At 33.6% G+C, this 20022-nt stretch overlaps 1 protein-coding gene across 3 annotated transcripts in view; it reads right to left on the bottom strand.

The window, feature by feature from the left end:
- Positions 1 to 701: 701 nt before the first annotated feature.
- The window catches only part of YTHDC1 (YTH N6-methyladenosine RNA binding protein C1), a 35871-nt gene continuing 16550 nt past the window's right edge, over positions 702 to 20022 (bottom strand). The window contains exons 6-17 of one of the 3 annotated variants that reach the window (XM_080796595.1): positions 19665 to 19718; positions 19011 to 19105; positions 17426 to 17534; positions 17226 to 17343; positions 11010 to 11094; positions 9821 to 9987; positions 7248 to 7330; positions 5934 to 5970; positions 5798 to 5861; positions 5629 to 5691; positions 3785 to 3919; positions 702 to 1714 (exon numbers count right to left, since the gene is read on the bottom strand). In XM_080796595.1, the coding sequence (XP_080652721.1) occupies positions 1490 to 1714; positions 3785 to 3919; positions 5629 to 5691; positions 5798 to 5861; positions 5934 to 5970; positions 7248 to 7330; positions 9821 to 9987; positions 11010 to 11094; positions 17226 to 17343; positions 17426 to 17534; positions 19011 to 19105; positions 19665 to 19718 (1235 nt within the window). In that variant the 3' untranslated portion in view covers positions 702 to 1489. The remainder of the gene's footprint in view (positions 1715 to 3784; positions 3920 to 5628; positions 5692 to 5797; positions 5862 to 5933; positions 5971 to 7247; positions 7331 to 9820; positions 9988 to 11009; positions 11095 to 17225; positions 17344 to 17425; positions 17535 to 19010; positions 19106 to 19664; positions 19719 to 20022) is intronic. The other 2 variants (XM_080796596.1, XM_080796597.1) reach the window with 2 other exon arrangements.

The raw sequence follows: 20022 nt of genomic DNA, 5'->3' as shown, positions 1-20022 counted from the left end.
TAAAAGCAGTAAACTGAGTTTTAAGTGTCTTTCAGGAGTGAAGTTCATGCATTCCCCTTTTCAGAAAAATACAGATTAAATATAAAATTGCAATCGTGATTTGGTACAGACTCCAAGGTGGTCATATATTTAAATATCCCAAATGTTTAAATATTCAACTTATTAAAAGCCAAAATTTCAGGTATAACTCAAGAAACAGAAATGCAAGAAAGTCTTCTGTAAACTATATTCATAAACTATATTCTTGTGTGGCCATTTATTTTATATAGCTTGTTACCACTGGGAAGGATTGATGGTTAATTTAAACAATGTTACCTGTAAGAGGTTTAATTTAGAAGTAGCTTTTAAAAGTAAGATAGAAAAACATCTTTAAAGTGGTTCACTTAGCAAGGATGAAAAGAACAGAACACCTGAAATAAGGAAATAATCCTGTCACCAGAGTAGATCCAAGAATGTTATCAGAAGAATAAATACTTAACCAAATAGCAACATAATCCCAGCAAGTACCATTAGTTCTTACATTAGAAACAGAACTAAGCTTTTAACATAATTGGCCTAGGTCAATCACTTCTGCTAAAATACGCAAAAAAAGGTGAAGGGCAACCAGAGTTCCTACAGTTCCTAAAACACAGCCTTATTTTATGTCCACGAATGTGTTAAGAAAACAAACTTGCATCCAGACAAGAAAGAAGTACAACATATAAGTGTCAATCTTTACCAATTTATTTTATACAAAACAGTAGCAATGTAGAATATGGGAATTATCTTCCGCTGCCACACACGCAAGTTGTGAACATTCCAAGCCAATGTATACAGTTTGGAGGGGAAGGCTAAACGACAGCATCAACCATGCTACTGAACATAGGAATTTTTTATTTAAAAAGATTAAAAATTAGATAGCAATGTCTTCTTAATATTGCTCTCATCATTGAAGACTGAAGAAAAATAAAAAGTGACTTTTTAAGATTAAAAAAAAGAGGGAAAGGAAGAAACAAAGAGGCTGCTACAACACTGCCATACTGTCAAACCATCATACTTCAATATTTGCATACTTGATAGCAGCATTTTTACTGAACCGTGTGCAACTACATTTAGAAACACATCAAAGCAAAATATCATGGCAGTCATCAATCAAGATCCGAAAAGAAGAAAACAAATAAACAAAAAAATAACTCTAGGATGAACACACTATAAGCAGATGAACATTTATGGAGAATGAATCAATATCTACATTCTTGGACTGTTCCATTCTGCTCCAATAAAAGTGTCAACTCAAATTGTCAACTGTGCATTTTTGGAGGATTTGAGTTTTTCCAGTTCTTATTATACTGCATGCTTGGAACAAAGAGGGATATAATAAACCCTTCTACACAATGAACTTTAAGTAGACCGCTGAAAATAAATTTACTACTTGTAAACACACACAAAATAAAAAAAAAAAAATACAAGATTTTTTTATCTTTAAACAATCAGTGCTTCCAAAAGCGCATTATCTTCTATATCGACCTCTCTCCCCTCGGTCTCTGTCCCGATCACATAATCGCTCTCTTTCTCTTTCTCTATCACGTCCTCTATCTCGTTCTCTGTCTCTTCTATTATCTCTAGGGCGGTCTCGCTCTCGCTCCCGATCTCTTTCACGGGGTCTACTTCTCCGACCACTGACAACCGCTTGTGTGCGACGAAGGAAATCATCCACCCTCATGTCATAATCATGCTAGAAAAGGTTAAAAAATTGGTTAGGTATGTTAAAAAAAAAAAGGCACTTATGAGTCCCTATACTGTAATTACTGTACGGTAGAGAAAATATCTAGAAAAATGCACTAATGCCTTAATTCACAAAATGCAATTTTGACACTGCTTAGAAAAAGGATTTTGATGTCTTATTAGACACCTACAACAGAAATTATTCAAATCTATTGGAACTCAATTCGTGCAGTCTGCTATATAACTTCAATGGCTTTTCCATCCAATCTTTTTAATAAGATTTAGGCCAAAGTAATCACCTAGAGATGACTATCAGCCAACATGGATACAAGCCTGAAGCCAACTATGCTGATTATCATCAATGTTTTTCTGCAACAGGCGAACTCTACTTTTTTCCCCATCTTTGATTCTACAAACTAACCTGAACCAACTCTGCCCTCTTATGGTAAAATCAGGAATTCTTATATTCCAGATATTCTTTCAAACTGAAGCAATGCTAATGACAACTTCTGAAATAGGACGTAATTTTAAGAAAATAAGTACTTATTAAGATTGCGAAGACTACTCCACACAGATCTAATAATACATAAAAGGCTGAGGAGGACGAGGGAGGGTGAGATGAGCAACTGTCTAAGTGAGGTCCAAGTTGTCACTATGGCCACTTATAAGCTTGATCTCTGCTCTGGCCTTCTACTCTTAGTTCTCAACTCACTTTTACTTACTAAACTCGGTCTTTTTTCAAGTCAGCTCAAATATTCAGAATGTAAGGTTCAAAAACACAATTCCACCTTACCTCTTACAATGAATACATGAATATTAGCATAAAATATATACACTAACCAAAAAATTACATAAAAAGGGCAAGTATCCTTTCACAAAAGAATCTTAGGAAAAATTCCTATTTTGAAAATTATGTAATCATTTATAAAAGGTATTTTTAAAAACACCACAACCCATCTAGACAACTAAGATTTTATCATACATAGACTGTGTATCTCTTCCTGTGTGACTGAAAAAAAAAGTCTGTTAGTCAATTAGGATTCTCAAATTGTTTCACTGAATATTAAAGATCATAATGACTTAATTTTGAAGAATTAGTATCTTTATGAGAATAAGAAAATAAATAAAAGTATCTCAAAGATAGGCCGAGCTACTCTGGCCTACTCTCAAATATGCATGCTCTTTAACAAAGTGGGAAAATAAAGAATGTGTATTTGGCCCTGCCAAAAAATTCATCATGTCACGTATGGTGGCGGGGAGGAGGTCGGGGATTTCCAGACTGTACATCCTACTTTAACAACCAAACTACCTTTCTAAGACTATCAAATTTCTATACAAAGGAACTGTAATAAAATGTACAAGGAGATAATTTCAGTTTTAAAAGACACAAGTAGTATTAAGGGAAAAAAAATGAATATCAATCACTTAACAAACAAATAATATCTAACTAGTTTAATGAAAACCCAGACATCTCTAACTAGAGATTGCCTTTAATTCACCCTGTTTTGATCAAAAAAGCTTTCCAAATCAACCATACTAAATTATTAGAACCAATAATTACTAAAGGACAATTACTCATCTGCCTCTCTTAACATCTGTCATTTGTTAACATCGTCTTAAGAATCAGACGAGGTGAACCAACAAAATTTGGCAGAGAAATAAGTAACTAAATGAGACTAGAGATAACCTATTAACTAACTTAATATACAAACATCTATCCTATGAAAATGGGAGTCCAAATATACAGAAAGCTTAGAAATACTTATTTACAATAATAATTAGTTATAATTGAAGACTCCTGTACGAAAGAAAATATCCTACTATATATCTCTGATATTAACCAAGAGTTACAAAGAGAAGCTGCCACAACTTGAGCAGTCTCCTTAATCAGTGAAAAGAAATAGTCTATTTAAATAATCCAAAGGGATTACCCATTTTTAATTAAAAGTTGTGAATTACTTCAAAACAGAAGTCAGTAAGAATATGAAACAGTCTACCACTCAACATAATCTAGCAACATTTAAATTATCAGCAGAATTCAAAGTAGTTCCCTCACACTTGAGCCTTCTCGTGCACTTACTACTCGCTTATCTCTGTATCTTGCTTCATGTGGTACTGGGTGATGTCCTGAGTAAGGGGGATGAGTTTGAGGAGGTGGAGCATGGTGCTGATAGTAAGGATGATGTGGAGGTTGTTCCATTCCAGGATAAGGAGCCTAAAAAAAAGAAAACCACTTCCATAAACATCTACCAAATATCCGTGCAAATAAACCATTCTTAGAATTTCCCTATACAAACTACCAATCCCAAACAATTTAATAATCTGTATGATCCATTTACTTTGACATTAAGGTTCTTCAAAATACCCTCTTTATGTGCTTGCTGAAAACATGTCTGTAACGAACTAATTATACATCTATTTAGATTTAACATGCTTACACTTTCATACCATATCATTTAAATACCAACAGAACAAAACAAATCAGTATACGGTGCTTACACTAAGCTAGGCACTGTCCTAAGCACTTTAAACATCTTATTTAATTCTCGCATCAACCCAATGAGATAGGTATTGGTTATTCTAGTTTACGAAAAAGGAAACTAAGCCACCAACTGGTTAAGTAACTTGCTTAAAATCACACTGCTAGTAAAAAGGTGGAGTTGGGACATCTGGCATCCAGCTCTAGAATCAATCATCTTAACCACTATACAAACATCTACCCTTAAAAAAAAACCTCCAGGACCTACTAAATTTTTAAATGCAATTATAAAATGAGTTAAGGGCAAATCAAAGATTACTTTCCTAGTTAGCACCAAGATAATATTCTTTTTAAAAATTTCCCAGAATCTAAAGGAAAGCAATTCATCTATCTGTATACAGTACCTTAAGTGAAGTAAGTCAGATGAAGAGGCCACATTACAGGCAGCATTTAAAGAAAAGAAAAAAAAAAGAAAGAAAAGAAAAGAAAAAAAAAACATAAACAATAAGAACTACTTACACTCCCCAATTTTTTATTTCTCCGGAATTAATGTTTCAGCTATCCTCAATACCTTCAAAGATACTCTAAGAAGATCCAGTTTTCTTACAAAAAGAAGAAAAACTAAAAATTGTGCACAGGATTTAATTAACCTTTTTTTTGTTTTTTTAAGATTTATTTATTTTAGAAACAGAGAGCAAAAGTAGGAGGGGCAGAGGGAGAGAGAATCCCAAGCAGACTCCATGCTGAGCATGGAGCCTGACATGGGGCTAGATCCATGACCTAGATAGAGACCACCACCTGAGCAGAAGCCAACAATCAGACGCCTAACCGATTGCGCCACCCAGGAGTATGAAAGTGTAAAGACCTCAGGGGTTCTTTCTTATTTTATAGAAAGAATTTACTGAGTATTGGGATCAAGCACTATGCTAAACTTTACATATATTTTGTAAATTATCTTCTCTACACTCCCATGAGGTCAACACTGATATTCATTAAATTTCAAACCATACAAAGACAGACACAATATCCGTTTCATTCACCAACCCAGCCTAAAGCAGAGTGCCTTGCACAGAATGGGCACCAAATATTATTTGATGAGCCAAAGAATGAACAAATACCCACTGAGTTTTACAGATAAGAAAAACTAAGAAACATATTATGAAACTTGTCCAAGGTCACTGAGTTGAGAAGGGAAAACATTTGAACCCAGGCAGTTTGCAATACTAACCACTATAATAAAAAACCCTAACACTTAATAAACTTGAAACAACACAAATCATTCATTAATCTTTAGCTTTAAAAATAGTCCCCCAACTATTTATCACTAAAGATATATATTTTAAGTCTCTTAATGGGTAACTGTTAACAATCACATTTCAAATAAGCGTTCAAAATATATGGAACTGTGAATGAAATTAAATAATTTGCAGAAAAGGAATACAAACCATTCCTTGCCAAGGTGGTGGTGGTCCCATGTTATGAAATTCCCTCACATAATCATTGTAGGACTAAAATGAAAAATATTAATGTCAATAATAAAAATTAAATCCAGAACTAAAAAGTAAATCAGATCCTGGCTTTACGAACATTAAATATGTAAAATAAAATACTTACTCCATTTAAAAACACATCTCGGCGAACTCCTGAAAATCGTCTGTTGGGAATAAGATTTGTGAAACTAAATTCAGGTAATTCATAAACTAGTTCCAAGAATGTAATTTAGAACTAAGCAAGAGTGAACCCAACTTACCTGTCTACTTCCTGGTATCGTGGATCCTTTAAATACCCTGTTCAAACATCAAGCATTTTAGTAAATCAAATTTATAGTTTTTTATTATGGCATTATAATTAAACCTTCCTTACCACTCATTTCAATTCTTCCCATGAAATACAGTGATGCTATTAAGTGATGCTATTATTGTATTATTCCATTTTCAGATTTTCTTCTCAGATTACATGATAATCTAGGAAGTAACTAAATAACTTACTGATATCACAGAATTATAAACTGCTAGAGAGGTTTTCATATGAATCTTCTAAATCCACACCCCAATTCTCGCTAGATAGAAAATTTCTTCATTCTGCACCATAAGGAAAGTAAGGGCAGAGGAATTATCTTTGAGGACACTGTAACAGGACTTCCTTAAAACAAATGTTTACCTTCCATCTTAGGTATACACAAGTTTTGCTAAGTCAACCAGATAGTTTTAAAAAATGCAAACTTAAGGGGGAGAAAAACAGAACTGTGAAAGTCACAAAAATGAAGATTATACATTTTTAGTGAAGAACCTTAGTGAAAAAAGAAATACTCTTTCTCCCCTTCTTTAATAAAGACTCAGCAAGTTAAAATGTTAAAACATTTGCGTGGCCATGTTACTGTGGAAAAATTAATTTAACTCTCTGGAATATCCCATTTTGGAGAAGAATGAGGTTTATCAAGCCACTGGTTATGTAAAAATGCTATAATGCTCACTAACACCAATTTTCAAATTGCCTAATTTTTATGTGTCTTACTGTTATTAAATAAGTATCTTCTCTTAAATACGGTTCACCTTTTTGTATTCTGGTAAGGGAACGACTAGCTGAAAAGCTGCTGTGTAGATTACAAAACAAGTATTTCTCATTCCTCTCTAAAAACATGTTAAAAGATTTTTATTTAGAAAAATATAGTATAACTTCAGTGTCTAATTAAAGCTATTTACCACATAAGATACTAAATATAACAGGAAATAAAAAGAATAAAGTATAAAATCACTGCTTTCCCTAACCACTTTGAATGTTAAAACATTTGTGCAGTTTCCACTCATGAAATAATTATAAATTAGCAACACTGGGTAATTAACAGATTATGATAATGAGTCACACTAAAATAGATTAGGTAGCCTTCACAAAGTAGAATTTAAGTGACAACTATTGATAATCTCCTATGGCTTAAGTAGTCATGTCCTTAAGTTTTCTCACTTTTAGAACTACAGGATTACAATAAATGTTTTGTTGTTGTTGTTGTTGTTGTTGTTGTTTCATAATTTTAAGTCAAATATCTGCAGGATTATAAAATATTAACCTGGTCTCTGGTGAAACTCAGGGGCATAGTCAATCCTTGGTTTCTTTCTGCTGTTATGAATATCATAATCTTCTGGTCGACGCCTACACAAATTAGACACATTAGAAATTAAACCAAAAACTGCTGGGACAACAAACAGCAATGCAAGAGTTTCTGACAGAAGTACAAAGAATAGCCCATTATTTCCTTTAAAATAACATCCTAATTTCTAGTGAACAAATTTTAAAATTTCTAAATTTTAATTCCTCTAATTATTATAAATCAACTCTTGAATGTATTGCTGGAAACAAATATTCTCTATAATCCTCCTCCTATGATGAAAAACTTGGAAATAGTCTGTTCAAAACATGTTATAAATCAAATTTTAGTATTCTAAACATAAGTAAATGAGCGGCCCTCAAACTAACGTAAATATCCAGTTTAACAAAATACTTTCCCAAATAAAGTCTCCATTCAGGTGAAAAAGCAAGGAAATAAAAAAAAAACTATCATCATTACACACAACAGGTAACTCTAAAATCTATATATTCAAAATTATTAGTATCATTTTAGAAGTCTAAACAAAATAAAGAATTCTTATTTCTTTTTGCTTTGCACAAAATTATGCTTTTCACATGATCATACAGAAAATCTGATACTTATAGTGACTTTACAGGAAAGTTTTGAAAATCTTAATACTTTGAAAAACTAATTTCTAGTTAATAACATTTAGAACTAAGGGAATTTTTTCTAGAGACAATGCCTTAAAATAAAACTGGAAGGTAATGGGGCAGTTTTAACAGAGTTCATAAAACAATTTCAAAATATATTCTTTAGAAGGTGAAATTTTACTGTCTACAAGAGGGCTGCTCTTTACGGTCTCCCATAAATCTCAATGGTTAATGTAATACATCATAAATACACTTCATTTTATTTAGCATTTGATAAAGAACTACACAAAATAAAAACAAAAATTCCAAGTTTTTTGGTAATAAATATTTTACCCTTAATGCCAAATAAAAATTCTATAATAACCTGGCATCACTAGTTTTCCAGCTACTTCTTTATCAACTGCTTTCATTAACTTTTCCAACACAAGTTCACTCAAACTGCAAAGTGCAGCAACCCCAAACCCCCCAACAAAATAAAAACAGTTGCATCTACAATAAATAATACTAAGAAAATTAAAAGCTGGTTTAAAAAATAAACATACCGCTTTCCTGTAGTTTGGGGAGTGCATTTACGACCGGTATAAAACATGATAGTAACAGTTCATACAGTAGTCCAACTACTGACTTTAAGCTGTAAGCCACATACATATATGGAGGCCCTGGCAGGCTTGAGAGAAGGTGTAGTGGTGTAATAAGTATAGTTTGCAGTCCATTGCAAAACTGAGGTAAAAACTTCACTTGTATATATTGTATTGCACTGGAAACCTCTTAGCTTAAAACTTCAAAAGACATCTTGGTGTTCAGTCCTTTAAGGCCAAAAATAAGGGGGCTCTGCCAGGTTTCCTCCTACCTACTCGACAGTGTCCTTTTTAAGCTCAAAGAAATGGGGACTCTTGTTGGATTATCTGTACCTACCACAGGATGTTTCCACCAAAAGGAAACTTAACCAAACGTTTCATCCCATCAACCATACATCCAACAGTCTTTAGCAGAATATTTTAGGTTTAGCTGTATGCAAATCTACACAGGGAAAGGTGTTGGGTGGAAGGGCTTAAACCAGTCCTTTGCAAAGACTTCTCCAATTCTGTAACAAGTTAAACCCCCTTTTCCTGGAAAATGCTGCTTAGTTCATAAAGTAGTGATCAATAACCATGGCGATCCTCTAAAAAACACTTTAAGTCCACAGGTACTGCCAGCATCTGGAAAGTTGTAAACAGACACAGCAACAGCCCTTCTTTTCGGTTTGTTGCCGGGTCTCCCAGGGCCACTTGATCCCCTTTGGAAAGAACCTATTGTTTTCAGAAGCTCAGCAAGATGTGTGAATTCACTGGGTACATGTTAGAGAATATTTGGCAATGGGGTTAACACATCACGATGGTAAAATTTGAAACAGTCCCAATAATGCTCCTCTTGAATATCAAAATAACTTAAAACATTTTATCCTCTAAATGAGGCGTCATCTTCTGAAAAAACATTAGTGATCCTTTATAAAAGTCCCATATCTGATAAGGCTTATCCAGAGACACACCTGAAAGAAAAGGCTTTTTACAAAATATTAACAATTTTTGCAAATAAAGACTTCCTCCTCTTCCTCCTTTCTAGCCTGTTCTGAGCAACAAAGGCCTACCTCATTTCAATTGTATACATTGTATAATCAGAATATTATCTAATTTAAACTGGTTATCACTCTTTAGCAAATAATTTTTTCTGCATAAGGAAAGATCCCCATTTTCCTCTTGAAAAATGACTGAGACCAAGGTGACCATGTGAAATCCTCAATGAAGCCACAAACTAGTCCATGCAGCTTGATTTGAGGATTTTCTCTTTCTTCTTTACCGCAGGACAAACTTTTGACGAATCACATTCCTCCATCATGTTATTCTGATACATGTGCCTATTATCAGTCCAAAGAACGTTTCTAACCTTCCCACATCCCGGACTGGTTCTCGACGGGATGGACGTCCTCTTGATCGGGGCTGAGAATGCATTCTTCTCTTGTGACGCATTTTATGAATGACCTGATACAAGTCAATACTTTCATCGGGGGGAAATAGAAGACAAAGCTGGGTTCCACATTCAAGTTCAATTTCCTAGAATAGGAAAGCAGTAATTTACAAGAAGAAAACAGGAGAAACTTTCAATAGACTTGTATTTTCCTGAAGGACAAGACCAAAACCAGACTGACTTGGAGACTTCCTTCTCAAGGTTGATGACCATACAGGATTCCAAACTTCCTTGAAAGGTTTGGGGGGGGGGGGGGGACCTTTCTAAAGTGTTCCATGTATTTATGTAAGGGTAAAAACTAAAACTGTAGAATCTCCAAAGTTTAATATACCTATGCAGTTGCTTAAAAATCTGTGACAACTGTCCTCTACAAACAAAGGAATATCCCTTTGTGCAAAATACAAAAATATCAGGACAGGGTTATCTACCTTAACACAGTGGAGGAAAAACATGTTAGTGTGTGCCAACAACTTTGATAATTAAGAACTGCTACATACACTAAAATATATTAGATTAACTACAAAGAGATACTAATGTATGGACTTTTTAAAATGAGTTTTTATTTTCAACTACCAACAGTTCATTCACGAGCAATGAAAGCACACTATTTCGACTCAAAGTTACATGTAGAAACTATGAATAGAAACATATTCTACTATGAGTAGAATCTATGAGTCAAAGATTTTGGTTTATTTTAAACCACCACACTTTTAATTTCATTTGTAGACTTGAAAACCTAGGTACACATACTTTTCATACAGCTTCCTTCTAGTCAGAAAACTTCAATGAAGATGTTCTAATGGCATTTCAAAAATTATACAAAATATAGTAATAATATAATGAAAAACAATTAAAAATCAGGACCAGAATTTCTCTTTAAAAGGTTTTCAACTGGTATTTAATGAAAGTACCATATAAAGATGCCGTCTTTCAACATTCATGGAGGTCTTACTAAACAGTCAAAATCACAGTAATCATGAATTCCAAATATTCTCCCTTAATCTATCACATGAATTCTTTCAAAAATGGCTTAGAAATGTCCTTCAATAAAAATATCTAAAAAGACTAATTAAGTGTGTGTTTTAAATAATCAATTAAAACAACAAACCTGTCCATCACGTCCAATCTTTACTGGTTTATGTTCATTCCAAGGATTGGTGAGATGAGCTGACTTAGTGAAGGGTAATTCACGCCTAAATACAAAGCAATGTCAATTATATTCTTTTGCAGAAACTTTTAGGGACCATATACTATACTTCAGCAATTAATCTTGATTTAAATATGACTGAAATTTAAAGAATCACTTAGACTAGTAGCACTTATTCTGGTATTTAATGAAATATCAGAATACCAGAGAGCCTCTTTAGAGATGTGTTCTTTCCACATTCCAGTGTCCTCAAAAAAAAGTAAATACTGTATTTAAGAACATGAGCTCAGAAACTAAGACAATTTAGGTTTAAATCCCAGCTCTCCCTTAACTTCTCTCTGAGCCCAAGTTTCCTCAGCTTATAAACAAGAGTATCATTACCTACATTTCATATATATTGCAAAGCAATATATAAAATGTTTAGTTATCTCTAGCTTCTGAGTACTCAAAAAAAAATTTTTATTATCTCATCAACAAAGAGCTGAACTTAATCAGACAGTTAATACCAAACTAAAAGTAGTATCCTCCATCCTTGGTTCAGCGCTGCTCTCCCAGATTCAAATGTCACCCCCCTTTTTTTAAATAAATCTTTTATTTATTTGAGAGAGAGAGTTCAAGCATGACCGGGGGTGGGGGGGTGGGGATGGAGGAGAAACAGAGGGAGAAGCAAACACCCTGCTGAGCAGGAAGCCTGATTCAGGCTGGATCCTAGGACCCAGAGATCGTGACCTGAGCCAAAGGCAGATGCTTAACTGACTGAAATACCCAGGCACTCCATTTCTCCCCCTTTCAATAAGGCCATATTCCCTACCACCCATGGAATGGCTCTTGACAATATGAGTATTTACTTATAAATTCATCTATTTGCACACATTAATTATGCCCTTCACTTACATTATGGTACAGTACCTATTTAACTTAAACCCTGGCTCTAAACTCTACACCACAGGGCAAAATGGTCTCAACAACATAAAAAAGATATCCTATCATTTTATGTTCTTTATCAACCTAGCACAATGCTGAATGCAAACACTATATATAATAAATACCTGTTAACTGTCAAGGAATAATCAAATTAACAGCATCTAATAAGGTTTTATTTATATGTGCATGAAGTGAGTAATGCCAAATTAAATAAATACTTTAAAGAACTATTTATTATATCTACAATACACATGAAACTACTCAGCCCAAAGACAAACAAAGATAAGCAAAATAAAGAGCTGCTTGAAGGGTCCCTGGGTGGTTGGCTCAGTCAGTTAAGGAGCCAACTCAAGCTAAGGTCTTGAGATCTCAGGGTTGTGAGCTCAAGTCCCACACTGGGCTCCACGCTGGGCATGGAGCCTATTAAAAAAAAAAAAAAAAAAAAAGAGCTGCTTGCATTTCTAAATTTTCTTCCAGAATTATCAAAAAAGAATGAGCACACAAAATTATTTTGGAAAAAGAATGGGTACCACAAAAAAAATAAGACAACTTTTGTTGTTTTTAATATGGATGGCCATATCTATTTTAGAGAAAGAAAATTAAAAAAAAAAAAAAAAAAAAAAAAGCTTCCTAGAAGAAAAGTGATCCAAGAAAGCCAAATGTTAGGAGCTAAGGAAGAGTTCCAGTTGAAGCAATGAGAGAGCTTGTGCAAAGGTATAACAGAGAAGAAAAAACACCAGTAACTTGATTCAGCGGATAAGCTATATAACAATTTATTCTAATCTTACACAAATCTTCTTAAAGAGGAATATAGAATGCTCAAACTTTGTAACATGGGAAAAAAAGAAATGTTTATCTAAAGTCAAAGTAACAAGGTGGCACGCTCTGTGGTGATGGTGATGTGAACATACAGGGTAAGTAGCCTATGAGTAGTGGAAATGCTCATAAAAAGCTTTAATTCTTAGTGTGATATTCATTTTACTTCACAAATCAAGAGTGGTACAAGGATGTATACGTACACATATACAAAATATATACATACATGATTTTCTTTTCTTTTACCTTTTCAGGCTATCAGAAGTTAAAAAGATAAAAAGACTATCACTAACAAGTCTATACCAAAGTCTAGAGTATCCAGAGGAAAATCTTTAGTTAACAATTCTTTGAACTTTAATACTTTCTTAGATTTTCCCTCTAAACTGCCAGTTGAAAAATCAGTTACAGGAAAGGAATAAATAACCTACAAGCCACCAAAATATAGGAAAATTACAAACTACTACTGCACAAAGTTATCACTGTTATTTAAATATTAGCAATGGAATACTGAAGGTCCAAAATAAAACCATTATGTTTGAGCTGGTTGAGCCATTTGGGGTTAATCTTTGGGCACTGGTTCTAACTAGCCAGATTCTAGAGATACTTTTCTGTGCTGACAAATTAATCTCTACCATGATATCAGCCAAGAACTGTGAGGCCCTAGGCAAAACAAGACTCAGGATACATTAAGAGAAACTGCAGGACCATGGTCATCACAACTATAGAATAAGACTCCTAAGCTTTACTCTGAGTACTCCAGTGAACATGGAAGTAACTCACCAATTTAAGGGGCCTGGTTAAGTGGAAGCAAATTTAACAAAAGACCACACAACTAACTGTACAAAGATTCTCATATACTGGACAGTGTTAGATTATTAAAATTAAAAGGAGTAATGGAAAAATTCTAAAAGAGAAAATGGGTTATCTGGAATGGACATTAAAGGAGTGACCATAAAATATCATCAGGAGACTTAATTCTGGATGAATGACATTTCATAGAGTACAGCCTTATTTTAAACTAACTCCCACTAACAACTTAAATAAGTCATTTTTTTGTGGTTCCTCTCCTAATGGCTAACACGCACCATCTGGTCGTGAACTCCCGTGTGTCTACAAAATACCTAAGCCTTAAGAAATTCAGGGGCACCTGGGTGGCTCAGTGGGTTAAGCCTCTGCTTCGGCTCAGGTCATGATCTCAGGGTCCTGGGATCAAGCCCCTCATCGGGCTCTCTGCTCAGCGGGGAGCCTGTTTCCCTTCTCTCTTTACCTACTTGTGATCTCTCTGTCAAATAAATAAATAAAATCTTTAAAAAAAAAAAAAAAGAAATTCATCAGTTTGGGTGTGACTCAAGATTCGGCATTTTAACAATCAGATACTACTGATTCAAGTAATCTTGGGGCCACACACTAAGAAACTTAAGTCTAATTATTATTAAATCCAAAGGGTGCTTAAATAAGTCTAACATAACTATTCTATCTCAAAAGAAAAATACTGATAGCAGTTACTGTTACTGACAGCAAAGCCTTAACGTTTGATGTTTTAACGGAGTCAAATGTAATTCTCATTTTATAATGAAAACTTAAGAGTACAAAAGACTTACCCCAAGGAAATACCAATGTAATAAATATTCTAAGCCCCTCAGAACTCTTAAGTATTATAAAACTAGCCTTGAACCTAAGTGCTGAGTATTCTCAAAATTAAAGTTATATATAGAGAAAATTAAAGTTATAACTTTACTTAAGAATATTTTTTCAGAAGGTGCCTTGGTGGCACAGTCAGTTAAGCATCTGACTTTGGCTCAGGGTCCTAGGAACGAGTCTGGCGTTGGGCTCCCTGCTCAGCAAGGAGTCTGCTTCTCCCTCTCCCGCTGCCCCTCCCCGTTTATGTGTGCATGCTCCCTCCTTCAAATTAATAATCTTAAAAAAAAATAATAAAAGAATATTTGTTCGGAGCACAGGATGGCACAGTTAAGCACCTACTCCTGGTTTCAGCTCAGGACATGACCTAGAGTAGTGAGATCAAGCCCCCTGTAGGCCTCTGGGCTCAGCGCAGAGTCTACTTGAGATTCTCTCTTCCCCTCTCTCCCTGCCCCTCCCATTCATACACTCTCTAATAATAATTAAGAAAAAAAAGAAAAGAAAAGAATATTCTTCCAAGGAAACCTAAAACTTAAATACAGTAAGGAACCTTTACTATCCAAAATTTTATATAAAACATTAGTAGGATCCACTTTTGGGTTTGTACCTCTTCTGTTGGTGTACACATTTCAAACAAGTTAGTAAAATAGCCAGTAAGTCAATGAAGAACAGGAAGACAATAATACATGAACAAATTAAGCTCATCTTCTGAAATAAATGTCCTTATTAAGAATTTGGAAATGAAGGTTAACAGAACAAGTAACGGTCAAAACAAAATATGCTGCAACAAGTTTAAAACTAAGTAATTATTTTGTCTCCTAATACTAGGACATCATCATTTCCAAATATTTTCCAGTAACCCCAACGTTTCTAATCATAAAACCATAAACTAACAAACTTCTTGGGCCTTTACAGTTATAGTCAACCAAATAAATAAATAAGTCAGTCTATCTGCTAAGAAATAGTAAGCACCCTGTTTTCTCTATGAAGTGCCTCCAGATTTTTAAATATTATAATTTTAATTTGAATATAATTTAAGTATAACTTAATTACAACCTTAATTTCTAAACAAGCATAAATTTATATTTAAAAACCCTGGATACAATGGGAGTAAGGGAGTATCGCCTACAGTCTCACTACCCTAACACTGCCTTCCAACATAATATACACTTTGTTAAGTTTTTCCATGTTGTTACATAGACAATTACTTCTGCATACTACATTTAAGTGACAAACCATAATTTACTTAATGATATTCTATATGGAAGAATTTAGATTGCTTCTAATTTTTCCCTATAGAAATTACTGATGGAATGAGGAATAAGCTGTCATGCAGACAGCTTTTTGCTACAGTACCAACAATCAACCTAATGCACTAATTTTAACTATTTTAACTATTCTGTTGCCCATGTAACTTCAGAGTCCTTCATTGTACCATAAATAAAAAATTTAACTGCTTAGGCTGGCCAATATTATTGTTCATTTTTGTCTTTTGTTTTATTATCTGCTTCATAAAAAAAGGTAGCTCCCTCTCCCCCACTCACATAGCCCCCACCCTCCCACCTCCTCAGCCCGTTTGTGTTTCCATGCTCTTCCTTCTACTAGTTTGCCTTCCAGAACGTGAACGGTACTTTTCATTCTTATTATTCTTATTCAATTCCTCCATTTCTATCAAAATCTAACACCTAAGCTCACTTACGGTCTGTTTTGGGTAAATTTTTTTTAACTGAAATTAATTTTATAGGCAATAGATGTGTGCATGTCATATAAAACTCACTCAAATAATTACCTTTTTATGTTAAAATAACTTTCCAAGATGTAACTGTTCGTGCCCAAGGTGCCATGTCAGCAAGCTGAAGCTTAGATTTAACTTTTGTATCCCTCTAAGTGCTTGGTTTGACCAGAAATGCAGTATAACCAGTCTGCCAATCCCCAAACACCAAGCCACCTCAATTCGGGCTTTCTCATCCCAAACAAGGTTGACAACATCGCCCTATCCAACCATTTTCTATTTGGCTCTTTCTTGTTCTTTATTCTTTAACCTATAGAAGCTTCCTGCCTTCTGCCCCATTCTGTAGTTCTCCACAGGACACTGACCATTTCATGAAGTGTTAAATAAATAAATAAATAAATAAATAAAGTTTTTATCATCTAAATTTACTTCTTTAATCATTTTTTAACAACGCACAATCATTCAGTAAGAATATAAAAATAGTGGTAATAACCCAGTGCTCAAAACGAGTCTATTTTTCTAATAAACATAATCTTAATTATATCAATTATACCAAAACATATTACCAACTAAACATGACTTGCTAACTTCCTTAAGAAACACTTGTTCACAACTTAGTCACCTCCAAAATGTTAGCCAAGTTAAAGAGTGACTACTAATTTCCTATTCCAGTTACTAAATGACATATTAAATCACTAAAATCATATAGATTCAGGTAACATTTCAAGCAATTGTCTAATTCATGACAAACTACTTACTTACTGTATTACTAATATAGAGAACAAATGAAATACATAAAGCTCTTAACTAAATAAACCTTTGCCCTTTACATCCTGTATTTATGAAGACAGTGAATAAGACAAGCAAAACATATTGATGTATTTTCACTTTAACACTGCTAAAGTTTTTTTGCATCCAAATCAGCTTACGAACGAAGCCAAAAAAAGAATAATAATCACGAAGAATAGATTAAAACTAAACAACTGTGGAGTTTTAACATTACTCCCAACTACTACCCCATTTAAAACAAGGGCAAATTTTATTATCTCCACTAATGTGTAATTTACCTGCAAATCCAGTCAATTTTAAAAACTCCTCCCAACATTTTAGCATTCATTCCTGCTGGCAGCACCCAATGTATAGGAGATCCTCCATGATGCGATTCTGAAGAAAGTCTTGCAAATCCTAAGCGAATCAAATCACAACATAAAATATAGATGCTAATATAAATGATGTTTTTATATATCCAAATTATTTTTATTCTTACCTTGAAATTTTCCACTCTCTCTGACAGAAAATATTAATATAACACTCCTTGCAGATCTGAATGCAGCATTTAATTTCTTCTCATTTACAGGCAGCGTGGACCAAACACCCTACACAAATGATACAGAGATCAGACAGAAATTAATGCAAATCTTTCATCTTTGCAATTATATTTGCAAAAGACCAAGACTACTGATAACCGTTATACTTTAAATTCAAGTAAGCTATAATGAAGAAAGGTCTTATTCAACAACTGTCAAAATAATGTACCAATTTATTAAAAACTCAGGAAAAATATGGAGAAAATCCCAACCTTAACAAAATCATTAAAGCAACTAGAAACACCTTGGGGTGGGGGAGGATATCAAATCTTATGGGCTAGAATTCTACATAATAGAAACAATCACCTACAATTATTGTAATATCACAACTATTTACTGTGGTAAATACATGTTGTTTAAAGGTGAATTATAATATGTACATTTTTCTCTTTAAAAACCTGCTTAACCAAAATAATTAAAATACTGTATTATTAAATCCATCAGTGAAGAATCTGTCCAGTTCCTTTTTTTTCTATTTAAGTTCAAATTTTTATGCATTAATAGTTCGACTAAAGAGAAATGTGTTGTATATAGAGGCAGAACAAAGTTATTAATCTGTAAAGCATTTTAATCCATTACCTGTTTGTGAAAAGATTAGAAGAAACAGCATGGTAAAGTAAGGCAGAAGCTCTAATTCAGTTCAATCTGCTCATACAAATGATCTCACTCATACTAAGTGCTTAATTATTTCTGCCTAAACTCACTCTACCAGAGGAACAGAATAAACTTCCACTACGTAGCTATTTGGCATATAGCTTCCATTTATAAAGTTTGATGGGTAATCATTAATGTGAGAAATATTAAGATATGAACACTGACAAAAAATATGGTTAGAAAAATTGACTTTCTAAAGATCAGTAGAAGCTATAAGGACTCATCTTAAGCCAAGAAAAGAAAAATTTTAAATGGTCTAACAGATGTATTTTTGTAGCAAAAAACAAACAGAAAATTAGTATCTTACAACATCCTACAGCAACGGGACATATCATTTTTATAAATCCTTGGGTGGGCCTTTAAGCTAACTCTTTTTCTTCTAAATTTAAGTGATGTTACTGCTAAAAATAAAAGAAACTCTCAATAAAAGAATGATTTCTTCTCAAGATCTCAAGGTGTAAAACCAGCATCAATATAAAACAAAAAATGGTTAATTACAGAGACATTTAAAGAAGTGTTAGTACAGTAAGTTAGCAACTGAATACAGAAACATAAAAATCAAAAGAAACACTCTTTTACAGTACAAAGTATAAAAAAACATATTCTTCAGTATCATGTATTTTGACTTCTAAAATATTTTGACTTCTTAAAACACTCAAATTACTATTAGGTTGTCTAACCAGCTACAAAGCAAACCCTAAATGGAGACTGGACTATGGATCTTTAAAGCTTTAATGAAAATCAGAGTACACTACTCAAGATACTCAAAGTCCACCTTCCCATTTAAAATTTTCAAGATTGGGATAGTTTCAACAGAACTGATGCTAATACCTTAGCTTTGGCAAGAGACACATTCTCATGGTTGTTACTCTTTATGAGAAAAAATCTTGCATCCTGTAGGACATATTTGAGTTTACTGGTTTGATCTGGAAAAAAAAAATAAAATAAAATCCAAACTGATTAACTGGAGGTCATTATTACAGAGGTGTAAGCTGTACTGAAATCAGCCCTCCACAACCCCGCTAAACTTTTAGAATTCATCATCACCCATTCGACCTGGAAAGCTAAGCCACAACACATAATAGAGCAAAGCTAAGAAAAGACACCAGCACTCTGCAAGAAGTTAAACCTAGTGATGTTCCGATATATCAGATTCATATTTAAGTATGAAAACAGCTACAAATTTTATAGATATCTTTTACCAGATTATTCATTTTAATAGACCATTATGCTATTAAATATATATATACCATCCACTGCGTCCAAAACCATAAAATACCCTGAAACGTTTGCTATTGTTCTAAAAGATATGGCGTTAAGAAGTAAATATGGAGCTCTCTCTTTGTAAGACTACCTTATTATTTTCTTCAATGTAATATATCAGAACATTACTACATTAAAACCAACCATTAATGGAGAACTAATAAGGCAAAATAATGACTTTATGCAGCATGCAATGAAAACAATTTCAAATTTAAATGATACCTTTTCGGACAGCACGAACGGAAGATGATAATTTCTCATGCTTCTTTTCTGAACCTGTATTTAGCCAAAGTACATTTGTTCAGATTGAGCTTTAATAGAGATAAGACAAAATTTCTACAGTCTTGTCACATAAAGTTCTCATTCAAGACAAATTATTCTTCCTGGCGCACCCACACACACAAAAAAAATACTTCTCAATGTGTACGAGTGTTTCATTTTTTGGGTTGTTTGGATTTTTTAAAAATACGTATATTTGAACAGTTTCCCACTCAGAAAACTAGTCACTGAATCATCATCTTCCAAGAAAAAAAAAAGTGAAATTCCACTTAAGCAGTAACAGAACAGGATTAAAATAATA

Source organism: Martes martes (genome assembly GCF_963455335.1).
Source record: "Martes martes genome assembly, chromosome: 2".
NCBI classification, from domain to species: Eukaryota; Metazoa; Chordata; class Mammalia; order Carnivora; family Mustelidae; genus Martes; species Martes martes.
This window is presented reverse-complemented; position numbering and strand designations above follow the sequence as displayed.